Genomic DNA, 27,339 nt, shown 5'->3' with positions numbered 1-27,339 from the left:
CGAATCTCGCAATATCGCCTAATTGCATCCGTCAAGTCTCACTGGCTTCTTTTGACAAATCCCTAAAGCTTCCTAAGTTCCAAAACACTCTTTACACTCTGAATATGTGTGAGTTGTGTTTGTGTACAAATCTCCTTTCAAGGTATAACAATGGGAGAGAGAAAGAAGAAGAGGCTACTAAGCAATTCTCACTCAAGGATGAGTAGCTCTCTCTAACAAGGGTAGGTGTGTTATAGAAACCTTTCTAGGGTTTTCTTTTGCATAATCTCCTTTTCACTTTGTGGGTAATGATGGTATATATAGTATGGGTGAAAGGTAAAAAAGTCACACTTAAAATTCTCTAGGTAGAGAGTTTCGTGGGTACCTTGCGAGATGACATTTCTTGCGAAGTACTCGCGAAATGCAGCTGGATACTTGACTCTTCAGCTTCCAGCATGTGCTTCTCGCGTGACCTTTTCGTGAGTACCTTTACTCGCGAGCTTCTCACGAGCTAATCTCGAAATTGCACTGATCTTCATTGCATGCTTGATTTTTCACAAACTTAATACTAAATACAATGAAATAATTTATTGCAATTACAATACTTTTTGTCATAGAATAAAACCAACATAAAACATAGTTGTAAATCACAACTTTACAATCATTAACACAAGCATCATGTGGACATAATATTTATGGTCACATAAAGGCTTAAACTTGAGAAATTTGAACTAGTTATCAAATAAAGACTCTTGAAAATGTATTAACATTTTTTATCTTAAGGGTGTGTTTGGATACCACTTATTTTACTGAAACTGAAAACTTATTACTGAAAGTACTGTAGATAAAGATAAAAGTTAGTTGAACTAGTACAGTGTGGCCCATGAATAGTACCTAAAAGTGTAGTGGGACCATGAATAGTAACAAAAATAAACTGAATAGTAAAATATTTTAATTTTCCATCCTAATCTAAACGCACACTAAGTAGCCATGCTTGTCTTTAAAAAAGAAAAGAGTAAAGGTGCCTAGGCACAGGAGAAAACACTAATTATCATTAGCAAAGATCTTATAACTCAACTAATTAGCATATTTTAATATTTCCAATTGAAGACATCTATAGTTCAATTCCTCATTTTTCAATGTAGCTATTAAATTATCAAAAACAAAAGAACAAAAAAAAAAAAAACTATTGAAAAAAATATTAGTTTTTTTTAAATTAAAAAAAGAGTTTAAATTTATTATTATAAAATATAAATTAATATCTTTTTTTTTGGATAATTTTTTTACTATTCATATTTTAGTTCTTTGAATTAAAAAAAGAAGAAAATTTGATTTCAAACAACTATTTTTTCCTTTCTCAAAATTTTTTTTTTCCAACTCAATTACTTAACAATATATAAAACTATCAATACATATTATTTAAACATATCACATTATTCATAAAAAAAAAGAATCAAATTTCCTATATATATAAAAATTAAAACCTGACCACAGTCACAAAAATAAAGTGAAGTTATCTCTCTGTGGATAAATATAAAAAAAAGTTTAAAAATCTTGAAGGAAGAAATTTCAAATTGTGAGACAGGTTGAAGCAGACTCCAGAGCCAGACAAATAGTGTTAACAGTACATTATCCTCTCCATAGATACATCTTGTTGCTACTCAAAAACACTGAAAAACAGTGTAAACTGTAAAGCAAAATGGACTCCCTAAACCTCAACTTCAAGTCCACCTTCCTCACCAACATCCCACTCCCAATCCCACTCTTCCCTTCTCACAAATCACCTTCATCAACAAAACCCAAAACCACAATCCACTCCTCTTCTTCTTCTTCTTCTTCAGTGACGCCAGACCCATGGTCTCTCAGCGATGGCAACGACCCAACCAAGCCAAAACCCAGGTCCAAAAACTCCAAAAACCCACTCTCCGACGACAACGCAAGGCGCATAATCAAGGCCAAGGCTCAGTACCTTAGCCAGCTGCGCAAGAACCAGGGCTCGCGAGCGCAGACACCCAAGTGGATTAAGAGGACGCCGGAGCAAATGGTGAAGTATCTTCAGGATGATCGGAATGGCCACCTGTACGGTCGGCACGTGGTGGCGGCGATAAAGCAGGTGAGGGCTTTGGCTGTGAGAGGTGAAGGTGGGTATGATATGAGAGAGGAGATGGCTTCGTTTGTGGGGAAGCTGAGTTTTAGAGAGATGTGTGTGGTTTTGAAGGAGCAGAAAGGTTGGAGGCAAGCTAGGGACTTCTTTGCTTGGATGAAACTTCAGGTTTGCTACTTGCTTGGCCTTTTTTGGAATTATTTTTGGGAAAGTTTGAGTTGTTGTGGTTGAATTTGGTATTTTTCATCTGGGTTTTTGTGATTTTTTGGATATTGAATCTGGTGAATTTCATTGTACTAAATCTACACATGGATGGTCTCTTTAATTTTCGCATAATGGGTTGGAGCAAGATAGCTCTAAACATGTTTAATGCCAAACTTTTTCCTAGCAACATCTGGGTTTTGTTGTTTTTATTTTTAATTCATTTTCTGGAGGTGGGTTTATCAGGGGTTTATTGTTATGGACAAAATTTAGTTTAGTTTCTTAGGTGTAGTACATTAGTTCCCAATTCAATTCAAATATATAACTGGATTGGGAAAGATAATACTGTTTGTGACTTTGTGCTTTATTGGTCAATGCAGACAGGTGTTTGAATTGAATTGGGTAATCTATGTATTGCAAACTGTACCTAAATTTTGTTCTTTTGTAATTGGGTCTTTGAAATTGTAGTTAGTTCTTCTTCTTCTTTTTCTTTGGAAATTTGAGGTCTATTTATTCATTTTTTTTTGGGTGGGGTGGGTGGTGGTGGTGGTTTTTGACACAGATTAATTAAATGGATGGTAGTATTTCTTTTATAGTGATTTGGTAATCCTCACATCAGGGTTGTTAAAATTGATATTGAACAACTATTGGAGTTTTTATTTTTTATTTTTAGTTTGATGCAGCATCAATCATAGCACATTCTAAATTTACAATTTATCTTTTGATTTTTTTTTTCTTTTATCAACTTTGTGCTCTACCTGGATTTCTTTCTGAATTTTCTAGAATTGAATTTAGTAGGGAGCAAATTTGGTATGGCTTTGTGCTCATCTTCTTTGTATTAAATTCATATCTAGGTTTTATTTCTGTTATTTTGTGGTTTTATTTGCGAATCCTTAAGTTAGATTTGGATTGGTTTTCTAGCAATAGCTGTGATAACCTTAATTAGTGGTTTACTGTCAATGAATGTCTGAAACTTGATGTTTCATAATGCTGTTTACTTCCAAAGCATGAAGATTAATTTAGTGTATTGATAGATTTGCGCTCGCACAGTTAAGCTATCGCCCTAGTGTTATTGTCTACACAATTGTCCTGCGCATATATGGGCAAGTTGGAAAGATTAAGATGTCTGAGGAGACCTTCTTGGAGATGCTCGAAGCAGGATGTGAACCAGATGAAGTTGCTTGTGGTACCATGATCTGTACATATGCCAAATGGGGACGTCATAAGGCTATGTTGTCATTTTTTTCTGCTGTACAAGAAAGGGGAATTATACTCACTGCTGCAGTTTTCAATTTTATGATGTCATCCTTGCAAAAGAAATCACTCCATGGAAAGGTCATAGAAATTTGGAGGCAGATGGTTGATAAAGGGGTTGCACCCAATCATTTCACTTATACAGTTGTCATCAGCTCACTCGTTAAAGAAGGTCTTCTTGAGGAAGCTTTTGGGACTTTTTCTGAGATGAAAAATTTTGGATTTGTTCCGGAGGAGGTTACGTATAGCCTACTTATTAATTTAAGTAACAAAAATGGTAATCGAGGGGAAGCTCTAAGATTGTATGAGGACATGAGATCCCAGAAAATAGTTCCAAGTAACTATACCTGTGCTTCGCTTCTAGCTTTGTATTACAAAAATGAAGATTACTCTAAAGCCCTTTCTCTCTTTTCGGAAATGGAAAGAAAAAAAATTGCAGCCGATGAAGTAATCTATGGTTTGCTCATAAGAATATATGGAAAACTTGGTCTTTATGAGGATGCTCAAAAAACATTTGAAGAGACTGAGCAGCTGGGCCTACTTAGTGACGAGAAAACTTATTTGGCAATGGCACAAGTCCATCTCAATTCAGGGAATGTTGAGAAAGCTGTAAAAATTATTGAGCTAATGAAGTCTAGAAACATTTGGTTCTCAAGGTTTGCTTATATTGTCTTATTGCAATGTTATGTTATGAAAGAAGATTTGAACTCTGCAGAAGTCACATTTGAGGCTCTATCCAAGACTGGACTTCCTGATTCTGGTTCCTGTAATGATTTGCTCAATTTGTATATTAGACTGGGCTTGATGGAAAAGGCCAGGGATTTTATTGCTCAGATAAGGAAAGATAAAGTAGATTTTGATGAGGAGCTTTACAAGACAGTTTTGAGAGTATATTGCAAAGAAGGAATGCTAAGAGACACTGAGCAGCTATTAGAAGAGATGGGTACTGATCAATCATTCAAGGATAATCGATTCATCTTAACATGTTTTAGGGCTATGCATAACCAGATCGAAGATGACCAACTTGATAAAAAAGTTTTGGCATTTGATCATCCTGACACTATGGCTGTTGAGCTCATGCTCAATTTGTATTTGGCAGATGAAAATCTCATGAAAACAGAAGAAATACTAAAATTGCTGCTTCAAACTGCTGGTGGCTTGTCAATTGCAGGTCAGGTCATTAACAAGTTCATTAGAGAAGGTAAAAACTTACTAATGTTTTGTTTTAATAATAATTTGTAATTGTTTTATATGAGTTCCTATGAGTAAAAGTTTTATGCTTTTAATCTATATTTATGGCAAAAGTGAAGCGAGGTTGAGATTGATTTCTTTGCAGGTGATGCACTTAAAGCAGAAACTCTTACTGGTCTGTTGATCAAGCTAGGCTGCAGACTTCAGGGTGCTACAGTTGCTTCTTTGATTAGTTTATTTGCAAAGCAACGCAAGCTGAAAAAAGCCCAGGAAGTCTTTTCAGCAGTTGCAGATTCTTCTACATGTGAAAAGTCAATATATAACTCAATGATTGATGCATATGCCAAGTGTGGCAGACCAGAGGAGGCATACTCGCTTTACAAACAAGTAGCTGAGAAAGGGCATGATGTGAATGCTGTTGGCATCAGCATAGTTGTGAATGCTTTGACGAATATTGGTATGAGTGGAAAATGTAGCAGACTAACACAGTTTGTTCCTCTCTCTTTATACTTTGGGTAATCAAATAATAAGAGCCCCCAATAACGTGCAAAGCTCTTATAAGTTTAATGAATGATGCACGCTCACAAACTACTTTGTGTTATGCATTTCCGTTCAAAATAATAAATAACTTTTATTTTGATATTCTGGAAAGTTTATCTCAAACAAACCTGGTCTTACCAAACAAGTGGTGAGCTGTTATATAGAAACTATGAAGATACAAAAAATAGACTTCCTGCAAAGCTAAGCTTATATCTGGCTCTTTGCAATTGCATTTTGTTGACTTGAAGGGCCAAGTCTTCAGGTAAAAAAAACTCCTCAGAACTTTAATTATATCTACAACTCTTCAGGAACAAATGCTCTCCTGGAATTATTGGAAGTGAGTGTCTGAATAGGAAATCATACTTTTCTGTTTTTCAAACAGCCCATTTTATTTGGAATCACATTCCAAGCATCCTACCAAAAGACGTACACTGACAATAAATAATTTAGGAAGTATGATGGGTAGCATTTGATGCTTGGTTGGTTTGCAGTTATTCTTGTGCCAATTTCAATTACTAATAACAGTAGCCCATCTGCAGGGAAACATCGAGAGGCAGAGAATATTATCTGTGAAAGTCTTGAAGGCAGCTCAGAGCTAGATACTGTGGCATACAATACCTTTATCAAGGCCATGCTAGGAGCAGGTTGATATAAACCATCTCAATTTTTTTAAGCTACATATGCAGAGAAAACATGGAATGATCATTAAACTTCATTTTGCAGGCAAATTGCATTTTGCATCCAGCATCTATGATCGCATGCTTTCCTCGGGGATTTCTCCATCAATTCAGACATACAACACCATGATCAGGTAAGAGTCTATTGCGTGTGTGTGTGTGTGTGTGTGTGTGTGTAGGGTGGGTTCATTTGGAAGGGTAACTCAAGAAGTTATAAATACATCTTACTGGTGACATGTTGTGGTTCATACTGGTTAATTATGTGTGCAGTGTGTATGGACGGGGTCGAAAGTTGGATAGGGCTGTGGAGATGTTCAACACAGCTCGCAGCTTGGGTTTGTATCTGGATGAGAAGGCATACATGAATCTGATAAGCTATTATGGGAAGGCTGGTATGGTTCTACTTCTACCTTCATTTTGTGGAGAAGTATCTAGCTCATTCTTAGTGAAATGTGCCAAAAGACACCATTGATCTTGAATCGCAATAGTTATCTTGGCTTAGTTGACATCAATAGGAAAATGCTTATTTGTCTTTTGTGCTTTTCATAGTTTGTGAGATACACAGATACTCAAAATGTAGATAAATATGATCATTTAAAATTCTGACTGCTGGAAGAAGTGCTGAATATGGCTTGAATTGAAATTTTATACTGATAGTTCATGGATGGCAGATTTACCTTTGGTTGTTGTTGTTGTTGCTGTTTTTTATTTTGATTTTGATTTTTTAATTTTAAATAAAATTTATTTCTTCTCCTTTTTCTATATCCAGTAGAATGAAAGGTTGTGATATTCTCCTCACAAATTTATTCTATTTTGTAGGTAAGAGGCATGAAGCTTCCCAGTTATTCACCAAGATGCTGGAAGAAGGGATAAAACCTGGAATGGTATGCACATGTTATATTGCCCAAACATATGAGATTATGATTAAAAGATAACTAAATAGTATGTCCAAGGTACTTAGAGAAGAAAACAAAGAAGAGACATATTGGTAATAAATAACTTGACAGGGTGACTTATGTCATAATGTTCCTCAATGCCATGACTTCAACTCACTTTTGTAATAATATGTTTATCTTTTTTACTTATAAAACTAGAACATATAAACTAAAGTACTTATTCATTTTCTTTGCTGGGGAAATGCAGGTCAGCTACAATATCATGATAAATGTATATGCTACTGCAGGACTTTATCATGAAGTAAATGAACTTTTTCAAGCCATGCAGAGAGATGGTTGCTTGCCTGACTCCTTTACCTACCTTTCCCTTGTTCGGGCTTACACTGAGAGTTTGAAATACTCAGAAGCCGATGAAACCATTGATTCTATGCAGAAAAGAGGCATCCCCACTTCTTGTGCACATTTTAACCTCTTACTCTCTGCTTTTGCAAAAGCAGGTCAGATGGGGGATGCTGAAAGGGTTTATAAGAAGCTGCTCACTACTGGTTTATATCCTGACCTTGCATGCAATCGTGCTATGCTGAGAGGTTACATGGACTACGGACATGTAGAAGAAGGTATCAACTTTTTTGAACGAATTTCTGAGTCTGTGGAGTCAGACAGGTTTATTATGAGTGCAGCTGTACTTTTGTACAAGTCTGCAGGAATGGAACTCAAAGCTGAAGGTTTGTTAGATTCCATGAACAGTTTGGGCATCCCATTCCTTAAGGACCTTGAAGTTGGATTGAAGCTCAAAACTTCCTAACAAATGCTAATAAATCATTATTATTAAGGAGATGAACAAAGGGATAGAGAAGGATTCCAAGTGTTTGTTAATGGAATGGGATTTGTTACGAATAAATGTCACAGTTGTACATCAGTGGTGAACAAATTTTGAGGAAGATGCTGTATTATATAATTTAGTGACCGTGGTGAACACACATAACACAGTTGCTTGTTAGCAGTTTGTGATGATGGTGTAGGACTGTGTAATGCTAATCCTCAATGGATCATGTGCCATGGAGCTCGTCTGTCATATAAAAACTTGAAATTGGTGGCTTGAAGTCATCTTTGACCATGAAATGTTATGGGCAATTAGTAGAACTTGCGAATCTTGCTGGGTGTCCATCATCACATGATGATTATCGTGTTGGTATCGATTGCTTATAATGAATAAGAAGTTCAATATCAGATCCTCATTACTTAAATGTTCAGCATGTGATATGGTGACAAAATGTGGCATGTTTGCATACCAGCAGTTAAGTGACAGTGGATTTGGACTTGTCTTGCTAATCCTCCTTGGATTATTAAGTGGCATAGAGATTAGTTGTTGTATGGACCCTAAACTGGTGGCATGAAGCTGAAAGGATATACAAGGAACTATTCTCCACCAGTTTAAGTCCTGATCTAGCATGTTGTTGGATCATTCTGAGAGATCACATGGACTACTTCCATGTGGAAGAAGGCCATCCCCTGGTTCAAAGAAAGTATTGTGTATGCAGAAGCAGAAAGGTTTATCATGAGTACAGCTGAGCAAAAGTTTTCAGGAAAGGACATTGAAGGTGGTGTTTTGAATTCTACACAGTTTGGAATGCCATTCCTTGAAAACCTTGGAGTTGGGTTGAAGCTCAAAATCCCCTAAAATATTTATGAACTAATTCTGTGACAGGTTTATCTACACCATGACCAAATGCCGCATAGACTGAATTCCTGACACTGGAAAAATACTACTGCTTAACAAGTTCCGTTTAGTTGTTATAAACAATGCTGAGACGACATTTGGTTCAGACCATCATGTTGCTAAGCTCCCTTTGATCAAATTGCAAAGAGCTCTGGCATTTCTAGACCCAAATTTGAGAGAGATGCCAAATACATGACAATTTAATCTGTTGTTTGGCAGCAGTGGCATGACCATTGCTTGAAGACTGTTGTGTTGCTAATCTTTTCATGCTAGGGTGGCAAAGAGCTCATCTATGTACAAGGTCTTGAAATTTTGGCTGTATGACGACATATATCTAGATATGATCTTGTTTAATATTCTCCGGGATGTCGTTTGGAGTGGGCGTTTGCGTTTTTAGATTTTTTTTTATCTTTCCCTGCACGTGAACACTAACATCACATGGGTTCACTGTACAGTGAAAATATTACTGTTTATACACTGTTCATAACTGTTCACAGCACTGTTTACGCACTAAAAAATATAAAAAATGGGTTCTACGGTATTATTCACACATTTAAAAATTATTTTGTTACAGTATTTTCAGTTATCAGTTTCAGTAACAATAAGTTCAATCCAAACGGATCCTTTATGTCGAATCTTGTGCCCAATGCGTGACAATTGACAAGCAAGAGCGTGCTAAGCGTACCAGTGAAGATTTTGGCAACATTAGATATCTTTATTGACGCTGGGTGGTGCGGTTGCATGAGTGAAAGCAGATTCACATAGTAGCTGCTGATCTGAAAGCTTTTTGTGATTGAGAGACATTTTACTTATGATCATAACATGTTCATTAAATTACAGCAGCCAGAACATAAATGGCTGAGGTAAATACATTAGTCAAATGCAGAGTTGGGAAAATAATTTAGATTTGGTGCTGAAAAGTATACACTGTAAATGATTGTACAAAACTTAAACACGTTTTCCTGCAGAGGATAAGTTTTTCTCCTTTCAGGGATTTTTGTGAAGTAATAGTGTGTTCTAAGATTATTAAACTCAGTTTCTTCGTCCAAATTTTCTAATATTTATTAATAGTTTTCATCGTATTGTGAAACTTTTGGGATTCTTTTAGGAAAATTAATATGATATATTTAACATCATTGTTTTGCAAAAATCCGAATAGCAAAAATTCAAAATGGTGGGGACGTGTTTCCCTAACTCATACATTTGGTAATGGTGTGTTTAAACATCACAACACGTATTTTCACATACATTTTTTCCTACAAGTATTTCTACAAAACTTAAACAACATTATTAAAAATCTCTTACCAAATGGACCCATATTTGCTAATACCATTTTAAAAAAATTGTTATATCTCCAAATAATTTCAAAATTATACCTATTAAAATTTTTACTCTATTGTCTCAATTGGTACTTACATATATATGTGTGTGTGTATGACGGTTTAATGGTAACAATGGGGAACGGGAGATTTGAATCCCAATTCTTCTTATAAATGAGAGTAAATAAAACTTCTGAATTATAAAATTCTAATGTTTAATTTGGTCAATTTTTAAATCTCAGAGCTAATTGAAATTGATAATACAAATCCTCTCTCAAAAAAAAAAAAAAAAAAAAAATGAAAAAAGAAGAAGAAGAAATTGATAACACAAAGGATTAGTTTGAAATTAAACCCAAATATCAGGGTGTATATAAAATTTTTAATTGGGCCTGTTTATAATATTTAATGGGCCTTGGCCTGAATCCAAGCCCACCCAACTCTCAGCTACATTTTCTTGTTCTGCAGTTCCTTTCTCTCTCTCAGTCTCTCTGTGCGTGGAGGAGCAATGGCGTCGAGTCTGTTCAAAACACTAATCCGATCGTCAAATTCACCATCAACGGTCAGGAGATTCAGCCTCATCGGCAGCCAAATCAGCGAACACACCGCCAAATGGATGCAGGTACTGCATAATTTCCCCATTACCAATGCCTAGAAACTTTTAGAATTTCTGTACCCAAATTATAACTATTTTTACTTCAGATCTATTTTCTTTATCCTTTATATTCTTCATCACTCAAAATTTTCTGTATTATGTCCATTTTTAATTTCACGAGCTTGTTTTTTCAGAGGTAATTTTATTTTATATATTTTTTTAAAGGAATTTTATTATTATTATTTTTTATTTATAAAAATTGAAAGGAAGTTATTTTAGTCAGTAAGATTTTTTTTTTTTTTTTTTCTCCAAGTATTTGTGTGGTTTAAAGATGGGGGTGGTTCTTTTTTGATGAAAAAAATGAGAGTCACTAGAGATGGTTTGTTCATGTTATGAGGAGAGCGATTAATGCACGGGCGAGAGTGAGTTGATTCGAGTTGAGGGAATGAAATAAAGGTGTAGGAACACAGAAAATAACATTAGTAGAAGTAGTAAAAAACAGAGTATAATTTTGGGTAGATTAGAATGGTGGAAAAGAATACACGTGGTTGACCCTAACTAAATGCTTAGGATCAATAACCGACCCCAAAAATTTGGTGGCGGTTGAGCATTTATCATTTATACAAGTAATGTGTAAGAATGTATAGAGATAACTTGTTTTGTGTGTAATTGATCTTTTGTATTTTACCAAAGAAATTTCAATGTTGGGATGCTGTTTATTTTTTTGAGAAACAGACAGCTGTAATATTATTAAACAAGGGGTGCCAAATCGGCAACAATTACAACATTAAGATGAGAAGGAACATCCTCCATCCACACCTCTAAATCACTAACATGTCTAGCATGTCTAGCAAGTTTATGAGCAACAGAATTTCCTTGTCTCTTAACATGAGAAACAGTAAAATCAACAAAGGATTCTGTTAAAACCTTAGCATCCTCAATCAAATGACCAAAAGAAGGTTCTTCACTCCTTAGGGACTTTAGTACTCTCTCAGAGTCTCCCTCAAGGATAATGGAAGAAAAACCAACTTCTTGAGCAAAATATATAGCTCTCACAGCAGCTAAAGCTTCAATTTCATCCACTGAGGAAGGTAAATGAACAGATTCAGACATAGAAGCCATAACCTGTCCAAGATCATCCCGGATAACAACTTCTATTCCAGCTGAATTACTCTCCTTAAACACAGCACCATCAAAGCTAACTTTAACCTTCGGGTGAGGAGGAGGAGGAGGAGACCACATCACTCTAGATGATTTGTGAGAATTTAGAGTTGGTAGAGCAGCAGGGAGAGTGTGTATAAAATCTGCATGAGCTGCAATTGCATTAGGGAAGACTTGAGAGATGGGGAATGGCTTATCTGAAGTGCGAAGTAAATTCCTCCTAGACCAAATTGTCCACACAATGACTGCAAACAGTTCTAAATTCTTTCCTTCTTCGATGATAAACTTGATCAACTCTCCAAAACTGTTAAACTCTGAATTATGTCGAAAAGTCCACATAGAGTCAGAATCCCAAATAGGAGAAAGGCAGGGACAATTCCAAAGAGCATGCAATGTATCTTCACATGACAGATGACAATGATCACAACCATCTTCATTGAGTACCTTCCTTCTCACCAGATTTGTCTTCATGGGAATGGAATTCTTGCAAGCTCTCCAAACAAAGTTACGCAGCTTATTTGGTATTGACAAACTCCATATTTTCTGCCATTCAGCTTGACCGATAGGTAGCACAACTGCCTGACCAAGTTGCAGACCTTCAGCATTAGTAGACTTCTGCTCTTCCACTAAGAATTGATAACCAGATTTAACAGTATACACTCCCGATTGATTTAAAGGCCAGAAAATTTTGTCAGCAACCTGATTCTTACACAAAGGAATAGATTTGATAGAACTTACCTCATGGGGAAGAAACAAATTATCAAGGAGTGAAAGATCCCATTGTTTGGTCATAGGATTAATAAGGTCAGCAACATGAGCTTCAGTAAGATATGCAGACAAAGGAGATTGAAGCTTTGAATTTTCAAGTGAAGGCAGCCACGGATCAGCCCATAACTTAATATTTTCCCCTGTTCCAACCCTCCAACGAACGCCTTTTTTGAGCACATCTCTATCTCTTAAGATACTCCTCCAAGCATATGATCCACTAGGATTATCTTTAGCATCTAAAACTGAACAATTAGGAAAAAATTTAGACTTAAACACCTTGTAGAATAGTGAATCTTTATTGTGAAGAAGGCGCCAAGCTTGTTTAGCAAGAAGAGCATCGTTAAACAAAGCCAAGTCTTTAAAACCCATGCCTCCCTCCTTTTTTGGCTTACAAAACTCACTCCACTTCAACCAATGAATTTTCCTTCGTCCACCCCTTTGACCCCACCAAATTCTTCTAATCAAACTTTCAAGATCATTACATAATCCCAACGGCAATTTGAAACAATTCATAGAATAAGTAGGGATAGCTTGTAGCACAGCTTTAATCAAAACCTCCCTGCTGGCTTGAGATAAAAGTTTCTTCTCCCACCCTTGCAATTTCTTTCAAACCTTTTCTTTAATGAACTCAAAACTCTGCTTCTTTTTCCTTCCCACAAAGGATGGAAAATCCAAATATTTTTCATATTGCTTTATTTCCACAATCCCCAAAGCATATTTGATTTGAATTCTGTTAGCTTCTGAAGTTGATTTACTAAAAAAGATAGTCGTCTTGTTTATTTGTTGACCCGAACACCTCTCATATACTCCAAGGATATCCATAATTTTTTGACATTCCTCCGAAGTTGATCTGCAAAACAAAAAACTATCGTCTGCAAATAAAAGATGCATCAATTTCGGGCTGCGCTTACTCAAAGAAAAACCATGTATATCACCCTAATGTGCTGCAGTGCACAAAAGAAAAAGGAAAGGTGAAAGAGGATCGCCCTGACGTATACCTCTTGTAGGATGAATAACTCCTTACGGTTCACCATTAACAAGGATGGAATATGAAACTGATTTAACATAGAGCATCAACAAAGAAATCCATTGATCATTAAAACCCAGCTTCCTCATTACAGCCTCCAAAAAAGACCACTCAACTCTATCATATGCTTTGCTCATGTCAAGTTTGAGAGCCATGAAACCTTCCTTAGCTGATTTGTGATTGTGCATACTATGAAGAGTTTCAAAAGCTACCAAAATATTGTCAGATTTGTTTCGATTCTTGGTAAAGGCACTCTGATATTGTGTGATAATCTTAGGTAGAATTTTCTTGAGTCTATTCGCCAAAACCTTAGAAAATAGTTTATACAAAACATTGCATAGACTAATAGGTCGAAAATCAGAAACTGATTCCGGATTATTAACCTTAGGAACAAGAGTAATGAAAGTATGATTGAGATGTTGGGGAAGAGAAGCTGAATTGAGGAAAGACAAAATAGATTTTGAAATATCCGTACCTACAAGATTCTTGTAATTCTGATAGAAGAGTGGAGGCATGCCATCGGGACCAGGGGCTTTGAGAGGAGCCATTTGTTTTAAAGCAGCTTGGACTTCCCACAGCATGAAATCTACAGAAAGCATTTCATTCATCTCTGGTGTAATCAGGTTTGGAATTGTATTGATGGCCTCTTCGGGTTGACAAGCACCAGAAGTTGTAAAAAGGGACTTGTAATAGTTGACAAGGCAGTCAGCAACATCATTAGGATTGGTAACCCATTGCCCAGCAGAATTTTAATACCCCCAATTTTATTCCTTCTAAACCTCTGAGTAGCTTTACTGTGAAAATATTTTGAATTTCTATCTCCATGAACAGCCCATAAAGATCTTGATCTTTGAAACCACATTCTGTTTTCTTTATCAAGCAACTCATTAACTTTACTCCTCAATTCCAGAACTTGATTATTAACCCCTGAAATCATAGAATCCTTCTCGGCTTGAATCAATTTTTTTCTTGCTTGTTCCAAGTCCCTCCTCACACTACCAAAACACTTTCTGCTCCATGAAGTTAGAGCTTGTCCACACTTCTCAACCTTGCTGACAACTCGGATTCTAGGATCCACATGATTAATGTTAGTCCAAACAGCTTCAATAGTTTCGTCACAACCTTTATCTGATAGCCACATCTCTTCAAATCGGAAAGGTTTGGATGGTCTAGCAAATTCTATACCATCAGGGACAATCCACATTGGAATATGATCTGAGGTACTACAATGCAAGTGATGTACTTTAGAGCCTGCAAATTTAATCAACCATTCATTATTCGCCAAACATCTATCCAACCTTTCCCAAATCGAATGACCATTGGAAAAGTGCCTCTACCAAGTATATTGAGAGCCTGTAAATCCCAAATCTATAAAGCCACACTCATCAATTGCTTCCCTAAAAAGCTGCATTTGAACTGGACTCCTTGAACTTCCTCCCAACTTTTCCGAACTACTAACAATCTCATTAAAGTCTCCAGCACAGAGCCAAGGTAAATCAAAACGCCTATTCAGCAAACAAAGTAAATCCCAAGACTCCTACCTCTTTTGTGCATCTGGTTCTTCATAAAATCCCGTAAATCTCCAAGCTTCATTTGAACCCTTATCAATGGTTGAGTCAATATGATTCTTAGAAAATGATTCAACTGATAGATTGATAGAGTTTTACCATAACATAGCTAAACCTCCTCCTCTATTCACTCTTGGAACAAAAAACAAACCGTCAAAGCAAATATCCTTCTTAATTTGTTTTAGCCTTGCTTCATTTGCCCATGTTTCGGCTATAAACATGACAGAGGAATCTTTAGCCCATACTAATTCACCGAGCTCCTTCCCTGTACATAGGTTCCCAAGCCTACGATAGTTCCAAACTAAGAGACTCATTGCTCTTGGTGGGGTTGCATAGCAGCCTCCGTTAATTTGAAAGGTATTGCTTCATCAACTTTCAAAACCTGTAAACGTTTGCTAGGTAAATTCAGTTGATTTCCCTCACTATCAGACACTGCTCTCTTCCCATAGGACTTGTTATGCACAACTAGACTCCTTGGTTTTTTCTTTTTGCCCAATCGTTTCCAGGACCCTGACTTAAGAGGCATATCATCTTCATTGGAGTTATGTGTTCCAGGAATAGGAGTTGTAGTCACAGTGGATGCCTTAGCCATCTCCAGAGCATTGCTATCCAATACACTCCTATTCAAATTGTCAGATAAAGTCTTTGAAGATGGGGAAGTCACGGGAATAGGAGTTGTATTCACATTGGATGCCTTAGCCATCTCCAGAGCATTTCTATCTAATACATTCCTATTCAAATTGTTAGTTAAAGTCTTTGAAGATGAGGAAGTCACGGGAATAGGAGTTGTATTCACATTGGATGCCTTAGCCTTCTCTACAGCATTGATATCTAATACATTCCTATCCAAATTGTCAGATAAGGTCTTTGAAGATGAGAAAGTCTCGGGAATAGAGGTTGTACTAGCATTAGTTCCCTTAGCCATGTCCACACTATTGGTATCTAGACAATCCTTATCTAACTTAACAGATAAAGTCCTTGAAGATGAGGGAAATAAAGAGTTTGGATAAGCCACACCTGTTTGGAAAGAATTCCCCTTGTCAAACTTCTTCAATTCAGCATCTATCTGTAGAATTTCAGCTTCAAAAGATTTTGGTGATGAAAGTGAATTTTCTAGTGTTAGGAATTGAGTATCTGAAGGAATATCCTTGCTAATTTTTAGGGAGTGGTTAATCCCCACCAAATCAGGAGATTTTTCAGCAGAGAATAGAGTAGCAGTTTGAGTGGCAGTTGTTACATCCTCATTTGAAAATTTGTGAAATTCCTGATTTAGTGGAGTAACAGTTCCTTGTTCAAAATCCATAGAACTGACAGTAACTGCCCCGGCCACCAATGTCTGTGGAGAAACACCATGTATCTCTTCCCCAGAACCTTCCACAATAACCACACTCTTCTTACCAGGATTGAAAATCGAAGCTCGAAGCCAAGCCCCAAATTCCTGTGATTCAATAGGTAAGGTTCCTTTGCTAGATAACCAATGCTCACAATCCTTTTCATCGTGACTGACAAGGCCACACCAATAACAAAAATTAGGAAGCTTCTCATACTTGAATGCCACCTATCCTTCCTTACCATCATCGAAAATAACTTTGCGACCCCGACAGAGTGGTTTTGAAACATCAACTCTAACTCTGATACGCATAAAGTCACCCCCCATCATATCATTCTTAAACTGGGTTGAAACTACTGTACCCACCGTCTTTCCAATTTCCTCTGCAATTTCAACATTCAGTTTAGTCACTGGCAAGCCAAGTAATTGAATCCAGAACAAAGTATGAGAGAAATTAATATTCTGGGTAGAAGAATTATTTTCCAATCGTTTCAATAAAACCAAGTGTTTATCAAAACTCCAAGGTTCATTCATCAACACTCTCTCAGCATCAGTATCTGTTTGGAAAACAAAAAGAACCATGTGGTTACCAATATCCCGAATCTTGAATTCATTCCGAGATTTCTAGAGTGGCTTAAAAGTCCGACCAATTGCCCCAACATTCAAAGCACGTTTGGTTAAAAAATTTGCTGCCAAAACATACTCTTGATTACTCCGATTCCCTAGAAGATGGACATGAGAAGTTTCTTTATCTGACAGAGTGAAACGATTCCATTCGGAGAGAATAGAATCCATTAGAACGACAAAGAGAATTGTAACCCCAAACCCAAAGAAAATCCCAACGAATCCTACCAGAAACAAAGTTAAAGGAGGGAGAGAAATATCACTCTAAATAAGATAAAATGTTCGACTGAGTAAGTGCCAAGGCCCAGGGCCTAAGAGTCTTACATACAGAGAAAAAAGTTTCCACTCAGGGAAAAAAGTGTATAACTGTTTTCTTTTCTAATTGAGCTGTTCTTGGTGAGGAATGTATTTGTACCAATTGGGGTAATAGGTACTTTAATTAGTGACTGTTTTGGCTGTGTATTTTTCAATGATCGGTATTTTAGTTTCTAAACATAATGGAACTTTCTTGATTTATTTATTTGATAAAATGATTTTTTGTTTTATTTATTTTTGAAAAAAAAAATTCTATTTAAATCCCTATGTGATATACAAAGTGGAAGTAATGGATTTATTAATTGATCACACAATTAATTATTTACTCCACAAGGTAAAACAGTTAAAACATAGATGCAATATCTATCACAGTAATAATAAAGCAATAAAGAAAATAACTTTGAGATTTGGTAATGAAGTGAAAATAAAAAAAGAGCCTCTCCAATGGCAAAACCATTCCATTTCCGGGACCTAGTCCCATAGAAAATTCACTTTGGGAAAAGCAGTTACAATAGTCTATTTACAAAACCTTTGTACAACTAGACTCTCTATTGTAATATCTGTATTTGCAAACACCCTGCTTACCTTCCTACCATGGTAGTCCTAGAAATCTTCTTAAGCAGATATCCTTCAAAATCTCCACATGAACTAGAACGTTTGGCACTACAAGGAACCTCCTTGAAGATTTTGCTTTATTGTTGCTTAGATGAACAAGGATTTTGTGGTTTCATTCTCTCAAAGTTGTTATCAAATGGGAAATTTGCAGGAAGGTCTTAAAAACATCCTCTGTGTAGGAGTATATGAGTACTGTTTTTTTTTTTTGGATAAAAAAAAGTATATCATATTTTGCTTTTATTTGTAGGATACAAGTAAGAAGTCCCCAATGGAATTGATCAATGAAGTTCCGCCCATCAAGGTTGAAGGCAGGATTGTTGCTTGTGAAGGAGGTTATTTTGTTCTCTGAATATTTTACTTCTTTCTTTTTCATAATCCCCACTAAATATTTGTGGACTCTCAATTCCATGATCAAGTCAGTTCAACACTTCACATTGGATGTGAGTTTACTAGGGATTTACTTGTTTCTGGTTGCAGACAGCAATCCTGCACTTGGGCATCCAATTGAGTTCATATGCCTTGACCTGAATGAGCCAGCTATCTGCAAGTATTGTGGTCTACGCTATGTTCAGGAGCACCACCACTAGGAGTTTGGTGGTGATTATTCTGAACCGCTACAATCTGCATTGTTGAAACTCCAGGGTATAATCATGACATGGCAAGGTTCATGTTTGTTTAGCATTTTGTTTTTTCTTGGACTGAATCATGCTGTATTGATAAGATTTTCATGTATTCAATATTTAGCAAAATAAAGATTTGACATGTCGCTTGATTTTCCTCCCAAGTCTATATCTACACGAATATCTGAAGTTAATTTAGCCATGTATAAGTTTCTTCCAAACCAATTTGGAGGAATCTCCTCCAACACAATATGTGGCAACTCAGTGACAGACATTGATTTTAATTATATGACTCATATGGTCATCTAAATATATCATGTTATTAAAAGCACACAGATTGTCATTTGAATCACCAAATAATGGGTTGGAGGAATTTTTCTCCAATCTGGGTTGGATGATCACTTTGTCTACTTATTGCTTTATAAAGTGCTGTGATGAGTTTTCATCTCTGTAAAACTGTTAAATTAATTTTAGATGTTGTAACATCAAGTTTTGGTTGATTTGGACGCATCAAGTGCATTTATCTTGTTTATTTGAGGATTGGTTTTGAATCTTGTGATAGACACATCACAAAAGTTGCACCCACAGGTTTATTTGTATACTTATTTTGGGGTTGGTTGTGAATCTTGTGATTGACATGTCACAAAAGTTGCATCCACAGGTTTATTTATATACTTGTTTTGGGGTCAGATGTCTAGTTTCAAAATCCCGGTAGTTTTGCCATCAGAACGGCTAGCTCAATTATACATTATGTGCTCTTTGATGATGAGGATGGTCGCCAAGTCCAGTTTTGGCATGAATCTTGGTGTGCGGATCATCCCTTGATGGTGTTGTATCTACACTTGTATGCATGCTCCATAGCTAGAGACGCATCAGTTTATTTTTTGTTGGTTAGACATACAGACGAAGAGATGGAGCTGGAAAGTCAGATTTCATAAATACTTTAATAATTGGGAGTTGGAATCGGTGAACTACTTTCTAAATCTTCTTTACTCAAATGTCCTTGGAGGAGAGGGTTGTGATAGAATGAGTTAAATTGAAAGGGAGTTGTGACTTTGGTGCCCCCCCCCCTCTTTTTTTTTTTTTTGGCAATGGTACATGTGCCGTGTGTTTCACTAGGAAGGTCCTTACATATGACGATCTAATTAAGAGAGGTTAAATGTTAGTAGGATGGTGCTCAGGTGCTGTCGGACTGCACTCTTGCTATGATTTGTGGAGTTTTGTTTTTGAATTTTGGGTATTTGATGGGTGTTATTGAAAAAGGTTATTAATATTTTTCTTGGTCAGAAGAATTAGGTTGGCAGACATTCTTCATGTATTTGGCATTTAGTCTTTTTTATGTTTGATGTGGACATAGCGGAGGGAACAAAACTGTCTTACTTTTGAGTTTTGAGGATACGGAGGGTTTGGTGAGTCAATTGACAACATTGCTTCTTTGATATATATATTTGATTGATCTCTTGCATGGGATTTTTCCAATTACTGTTCCATTGCTGAATATAAAGAGCTGCTACACTTTTACATAATACATGATATTTGTAAGTCTTTACTCTTCTTTTTGTTCACTACATAGCTTTTATCAATAAAATATTGTTACCTATTAAAAAAAAAATTTGACTGTGGTCTTGAAGATATTTTGAGCTGAAGTTTCTATTTTTTGAGCAATGGAGGTGCCCCCATGAGTTTTGCCTGAATTTTTGTTCTTTATGCAAAACTTGAAGCTCAAAAGTCATGGCACTTTACACAGAGAAACTAATTATCTCGTAATTTTATTAATATGTTACCACAAAGCCATAATATGAATTTACAATGTTTGAGTTTGTTATATTGGCATACCATTGCAGGTGTCCTGTATTCATTTGTTTTTTGTTTGAGTGTTGTTTTCGTCCCTCCTTCCTCAGTGTACTATCCCAAATGAACACAAGCTTTACTGGATACTACGAATTTATGCTACAAATGAAGCTTTGTTTCTGTTCAGGATTGACCCATATGTCATGAGCAATTTAGGGGTTGTTTGGTACATGCACTTAAACAACAGTTTTCAGTTTTTAAACAATATTATACATATTTTCACATACTTTTTCATCTACACGTATTTTTAAAAAATACAAATAACGTTATTAGAACAACATTACCAAATGGGCTATTAACCTATACTGCAGTTTCTTTTTTTTTTACCTGCTTCCCAAACTGAAGTGATAGTTCATGAGGACTTCTGTTAAACTTTTAGTGCATCAAGCATTTTTCTAACATACATACGCCTACAGTGATTTTGAGAAGAGAATTGGGTGTAACCAAAATTGTTTCAATAAAGAGAGCTATTTCATTTCCTCGCATATGCGTAGGTATTACCAAGAGAATCACACATCGTATGGTCATAACTTATTATCTCAGTGTAGAAATTAAATTTTTAGTATGTATATATGTTTAATTAGTTACACTAGCAAAAATATTTCTATATATAGTTACACTAGCAAAATGTATGCATTTTTTTCTTTTTTGGTTTTAATCTTTGGGCATACCATGGAAAGTGAACACATTTTGTGTGTGCAACAGAGTTATGCAAGACATAGCTTTAGTTTTTGCAACAGAGTTACACTTGCCTCTTTTACTCCTTTTTCTCTCTCGATTGGCTCACAGCTGATTTTTTTTTTTCTTTCATCTCTGTATCTCACCGTATTCTCTATTTGCGGCTGTGAAGAAATTTAGCAGCTGAACAAAATGACAAGGCACACACAGGAAGATTGAAGAAGCATCTAGGGTTAATAGGCGAAAAGACAGAAATACCCCCCTACGATTTTACCCTACCCACAGAGTTGAGGATAAAAAGACCAAAAAGCCCCCCCACTTCTTACGTAGCTAACAACTAGGGGTGACAAAATTTGACGTGACCCGCAAACCTAACACGACACTACACAAAATTAGTAGGCTATGGGTTGAGACTTAACGGATTCGTGTCATATTCAGGTTGACACGGCTGACCTGTTTAATAAACAAGTTAAGTTAGTGTTGAACAAATAGAACCTGTTTGACCCGTTTAATTAAATAACATTTTACCAATATACTTTTCAAACTCTAGGTATATAAACTTAGTAGTTGTTGTGATTTATTTTCTTTGACATATTGTGATTGATTATTTGTGATATTGGGATATGCTTTAGTTTTGAATGATTATTTGTGATGTAGTTACTCATTAGTTTTGAATTTTATATTAAAAATATTTATTTGTTTGTTTTTTTCATAATTTTTTTTTTTTCATTTTGATAAAATCTAATAAACAGGTCGACATGACTGACTCGTTTAATAAATGGGTCATGTTAGGGTTGAGGAATCTTGATCCATTTAATAAATATGTTGGGTTAGTATTAACCTATTGTGGGGACAATTTTTGCCTAGACCAAGTGTTGCACTTGTAGTCATTTTTGGCTTGGAGAGTCCCACATTGGAAGGAAAGCCTTCCTCTTCATGCTATATAAGGGATGACCAATGGTGATAAAGTACCACTAGTTTGGTTAGGGATGACCAATGGTGATAGAGTACCACTAGTTTGGTAACCAAACTAGTGGTACTCTATCACCATTGGTCATCCCTTATATGGCATGAAGAGGAAGGCTTTCCTTCCAATGTGGGACTCTCCAAGCCAAAAATGACTACAAGTGCAACACTTGGTCTAGGCAAAAATTGTCCCCACAATAAAAGGATAAGCCTTCCTCTTCATGCCATATAGTGGTACTCTATCACCATTGGTCATCCCTTATATGGCATGAAGAGGAAGGCTTTCCTTCCAATGTGGGACTCTCCAAGCCAAAAATGACTACAAGTGCAACACTTGGTCTAGGCAAAAATTGTCCCCACAATAAAAGGATAAGCCTTCCTCTTCATGCCATATAAGGGATGACCAATGGTGATAGAGTACCACTAGTTTTCAATTGTGGGAGGACAATTTTTGGAGCCCAAACCCCAATCGTGTGAAGTTTTGATCCAAAAAGCCCAACACAATGAATTTAGTAGAGTATGGGCTTAAGAACTAAGATTAGATAAGTTAGACAGAGACTTGCATGAGACAAAGGTACACATGAGCAAGAACAAAACCATTACGTTGAAAAATCTTCTAGTCCGAGGAGATTCAAAGTTATATTTATGTATACAGACCAGTACATTAGGATTTCTTTGCATGCCACAGTATTCTTGCCTTTTTTTTTTTTCTCCTCTCCTTTTGGGGGTTTCTATACATTATATAGACCATTCTTTACCATCTGGGCTTTACACTTGTTGATCATCCAAACCTGCACTTGAGCACCCATCCCATCAGACACCTCTTTCAGTCCTTTGTGAGTTGCGGTGGCTAAGGCAACACTGTTCAGGGGTCTTCTCCACATTAATGCGGCTAGGAAGGTAGTTGTAGTGCATTCAATGTGGTGGTGGCAGCTTTTGCTGAGATATTTTGTGTTTCCACCCTTTTCACGTATTTAGGGGATGGGCTTCAGTGGCTTGGACGTACCTTTGCTCCGGATTTTCAGTGTCCGAGGAGGAATTCCTTCTCGGACCTTTTTTCTTTGTCTCCCGTGATAAGGCTTAAAACGTGGATCGCTGAGCCACGTTACCTCCTCGGACGGGCCTAAGGCCCAACTCATTATTTTGGGCTGCAGCCCCCACACCTATATAGTCGAATACCCATGAATTGATACGATATGAACTCGAAACACGAACACGAATTGCCACCCCTACTAACAACTAAAGTTACAAGCAAAAAAGTAATTTCCATCAATAGAGTAGGTGGCTGACATAAAGGCTAACAAAGAGATAAGCTCAAATAAAATAGGTAATAGATATAAACAACAAACAAGAAACAATAAAGAAACAACAATAAAGAAAGAGGAAAAAGGTGCTTACCCAGAAACAATAAACAAGAAGGTGCTGGACAAACTCGGTCAAAAAAAAAAAAAAAAATGCTGAAACAATAAACAAATAGCAGACAAGAAGCTCGACAAAAAAGCACTATTCACCAAGTGCATTCGGCTTTAAAAAGCCCCCCACTTCTTACGTAGCTAAGAGCATCCATATCAATGGAGGTAAACTTTTCATCTATTTTGTACAAAAAAAAGTTATTTTTTCTATTTTATACATCAATTTTTACAATAAACTCAAGTCAGTTTATCTATTTTACACATTTATTTAATAAAATATTCATTTTTTAATAATTTTTTTATTATTTTCTCCCTCATCACATCTCTCTCTCTCTCAGACCTAATTCGAAACCCATTCAATCACCTATCTCGCCCTCATTGCCTCTCTCTTTTTCAAAGTTTCATTCTTTATCACCCAAAGTCATCACCCACCTCGATCGGCCCTAAAGCCATTCAAGTTGGCGAACAGACCCATTCAAGACCCAAAGTCATCACCCACGCCAATTGGCCCTAGACCCATTCAAGTCGGCGAACAGACCCATTCAAAATCTCGTCGCCTCGTCGCTTCAGGGCCATGGAGACGTGGGTTCCAACGAAGCCGGCGGCACTAGTGATGAGGATGGTGAGGCCGAAGTCGGTGAGGCCGGTGATGAGGACGATGAGGGTTGGAGCCAGAAGGAGAAGAGAGAAGGAAGAAGAAGCGGAGACAAGAGAGAGAAAAAATGAGAAAAATGGAGAGCAACCAGAGACAAGAGAGAGAAAAAATTAATAAAATAATAAATGCAAGTGCTACAGTAACCGTGCCTATATGCACGGTTACTGTAGTAATTGTGCATTTATGCACATTTTTACACCCACTGATGTAGGTGTTTTTTTGGTCAAAATGTGTAAAATGAAGGATTTTTTGTATTTTGTAAGACTTTGTATCCACTAATGTGGATGCTCTAACAACTAAAGTTACAAGCAAAAAAATAATTTCCATCAATAGAGTAGGTGGCTGACATAAAGGCTAACAAAGAGATAAGCTCAACTAAAATAGGTAATAGATATAAACAACAAACAAGAAACAATAAAGAAATAACAGTAAAGAAAGAGGAAAAATGTGCTTACCCAGAAACAATAAACAAGAAGGTGCTGGCTGACATAAAGGCTAACAAAGAGATAAGCTCAAATAAAATAGGTAATAGATATAAACAAACAAACAAGAAACAATAAAGAAACAACAACAAAGAAAGAGGAAAAAGGTGCTTACCCAGAAACAATAAACAAGAAGGTGCTGGACAAACTCAATCCAAAAAAAAAAAAAAAAAAAAAAAAAAACAAAGGTGCTGAAATAATAAACAAATAGCAGACAAGTAGCTCAACAAAAAAGCATCATTCACCAAGTGCATTCGCGCTTTTTAATATATAGGTAATATATATATATATATATATATATATATATTGGAAAGGAATTTTAAATCTTTTTTTGACAAAAAATTTTATATCTTAATAGGGAACACTCTTTCCAAATAACTTTACTATGCTAACTGATAGGGGTAATTTTGTAATTAACCCATGACGAAACAAAAGGCGACGGACATAACAAGGTTGTCAACTTCACTCATGAGAGACAACCTTGTTGTAAAGTCTACAACTCCACCCCATACCTGATGGCAGCATCTTGGACACAGTAAGCTGAAGATAGTAAGCTGAAGACAGTAAGCTGAAGAGAATAAGCTGAAGGGGATATATGAATCTTTGACGACCCTGACGAGGGAGTAGGCGAAGCTGACGACCCTGACGAGGTAGTAGGCGAAGCTGACGACCCTGATGTGGCCTTGCTTGGTCTCCACGCATGCGTGTATAAGGAAATATCTTGCGCCCCACGCTTACCTCTAATCAAGAAGACTCCTATAAGGAAAGGATTCCGGAAGATACATGGATTAAAGAGGTTCTCTCCTATAAGGAAAGAACTTCTGGATCAAGGCATGAATTTTGGTCCTACACTACTATAAAAACCCCAAAACCCTCACAAACGAAGGTACGCATAATTGACCCCGCTTTAGCACTTTAGAGTTGTAAACAAGAGATTTCTCTAACTTGACCATCAGAGGGTATTTGGTCGGTACCATACCGGTACTCCTCTTAAGGTCTTCAGCTTTTGCATTGTGCAGGTTCTTGTCAGGAGCACGTAAAGACCTTGTGGCTTACTGGCTATTTTTCGGCATCATCACTAACAATTTCGTTAGTTGCTCGGTTTTGAAAGAAAATGTGAAACTAGCATCTCAAGTTTCTAAAACTCGAGATTAAACTAAAACTTGAGTTTTTAAAACTTGTTTTTGGGGTTTTTCATATAATGACATGGATAGAGTTTTCCACGTGGATATCGAGTTTATAAAACTCGCTTTACAAAATCGAGTTTTAAAAACTTGATTTATGTTTAACGTTTTTTTTTTAAACTTCCTTCTAAAACCGAGTTTCAGAAACACGTTTTTGACCACTTAAAACCTATTTGCACTCTCAGACACTACACACTCTCACTCTTAGACTCTTAGACACTCCGCGCTCTCAAACTCACTCACTCACTCACTCTAAACTTTCAAAATCACTCACTCTCATACCCAAATCAGCTACCCTTTTCTCTCAGTCTCCACGGGCTCTCTTCTGCTTTATTTATGGTCTTCGTTCTTCATCTCGCTTGCTAGGTAACAATTCTCTGTTCCTCTTTTGCTGAATTTATGTTATAGATTTGGGCTTTTTGCATGGTGGGTTACACATTGTTAGAAATCTAAATGTTAGAACTTATTTTGATTGAAGGACTTGTTACTGCTGTTGTTTTTGTTTCTGGGTTGTGGATTTACTTGGGTTTTCAGTTGCTTTTGATACATGCCCATTTGGGTTTTGTTTAAAATTGCTTTATATTTGTAGACATAGATGTCATTGAAATCAGAATTTCGTTTTTTTTTTTTTTTTTTTTTTTTTTGGTGGGATTGAGAATAAATGGATAAAGGAGTTTTCTTTATTTTGTTTCTCATTCAAGAATCAAGATTGTGTTTATGGGCTTTTAATAAAAATTCAAATTTTAATTTTCTTTAGTGATAAAAAGCTTAATGGGTATTCCTTGCTATGTGTGTTGTTGGATGACCATATAGGAATAAGAAAAAGGTGAAATAAGAGGATATTCACCATAGTTAGTATGTGAAATTTCCCAATAAAGCATGGCTTATGTTGATTCAAGGAGATGTAAAAACCTATGTGGAGGGAGGACGCATAATTGCTCTTTCAATGTTTCATTTCAAAGTTTTTGTGTTTCTGTTTTCATTCTTTTAATGCTCACTCACACACGCATTGGACACACAAAGAGAGAGAGAGAGAGAGAGAGAGAGAGAGAGAGAGAGAGAGAGAGAGAGTACTGTGGAAATGGATTTGGATGGAGATTGATAATGTAGGGGGGGACAGAGAGTTAAAAAGGGTGACAAGTTTTTCCTTATAATAAAAAAAAAGGGTCACATAAAAAAAAAAAAAGGTGACTTTAAAAGGACAAAATTGGGCATGGTTTTTATAACAATTGACGATAGGGGTGGGCAATGGGCATGTCAGCTTTGAGATATGGATATGGTGGGGTAATTCTGATTCTCACACACATAAAAAATAACAATTATTATAAAATAAAATAAAAAGTGACTTTCTGATACATGAAGCAACTGTTGGTATTGGTTCAGTTTAGGTGAGGTAGTGAAAGAAGAACAAAGGATGTTGTTGATAAGGTCAAATGAGGTTCTTAATCTTTGCTTGTGTAGTACTAGTCTTGTGCTTAAATCTTTCCTTTCAAGCAAAAAGAAATAAAAATAAAATGAATTGAGTTAAGTTGTTGTAGGTGGCTGCATTATTTATCTCTTAGCCAAAAAAATTGATTCATTTTGCTTGACCCCAATAAAATGAATGAGGA

At 36.3% G+C, this 27,339-nt stretch overlaps 2 protein-coding genes across 3 annotated transcripts; both read left to right on the top strand.

The window, feature by feature from the left end:
• Positions 1-1,545: 1,545 nt before the first annotated feature.
• Positions 1,546-8,918, top strand: LOC126700010 (pentatricopeptide repeat-containing protein At5g27270). Of its 2 annotated transcripts, none has more exons than XM_050397984.1 (8): positions 1,546-2,251; positions 3,335-4,739; positions 4,875-5,186; positions 5,809-5,913; positions 5,993-6,080; positions 6,217-6,338; positions 6,766-6,830; positions 7,090-8,918. In XM_050397984.1, the coding sequence occupies exons 1-8, from the start codon at positions 1,679-1,681 to the stop codon at positions 7,645-7,647; spliced, it is 3,228 nt and encodes a 1,075-aa protein (XP_050253941.1). In that variant the 5' UTR covers positions 1,546-1,678; the 3' UTR covers positions 7,648-8,918. The 2 variants fall into 2 exon arrangements, with proteins under 2 accessions (XP_050253941.1, XP_050253942.1); XM_050397985.1 differs by having other exon boundaries at positions 2,104-2,251; positions 3,319-4,739.
• Positions 8,919-10,305: 1,387 nt separating this feature from the next.
• LOC126700009 (NADH dehydrogenase [ubiquinone] iron-sulfur protein 6, mitochondrial) lies at positions 10,306-18,658 on the top strand. Its single transcript, XM_050397983.1, has 3 exons — positions 10,306-10,500; positions 18,129-18,213; positions 18,359-18,658. Exons 1-3 carry the CDS (start codon positions 10,387-10,389, stop codon positions 18,466-18,468), a joined length of 309 nt encoding a protein of 102 aa, XP_050253940.1. The 5' UTR covers positions 10,306-10,386; the 3' UTR covers positions 18,469-18,658.
• Positions 18,659-27,339: the final 8,681 nt, after the last annotated feature.

Source organism: Quercus robur, chromosome 9, assembly GCF_932294415.1.
Source record: "Quercus robur chromosome 9, dhQueRobu3.1, whole genome shotgun sequence".
Lineage (NCBI taxonomy): Eukaryota > Viridiplantae > Streptophyta > Magnoliopsida > Fagales > Fagaceae > Quercus > Quercus robur.
The sequence above is the reverse complement of the archived record's forward strand: the minus strand, read 5'-3'. Positions and strand labels throughout refer to the sequence as shown.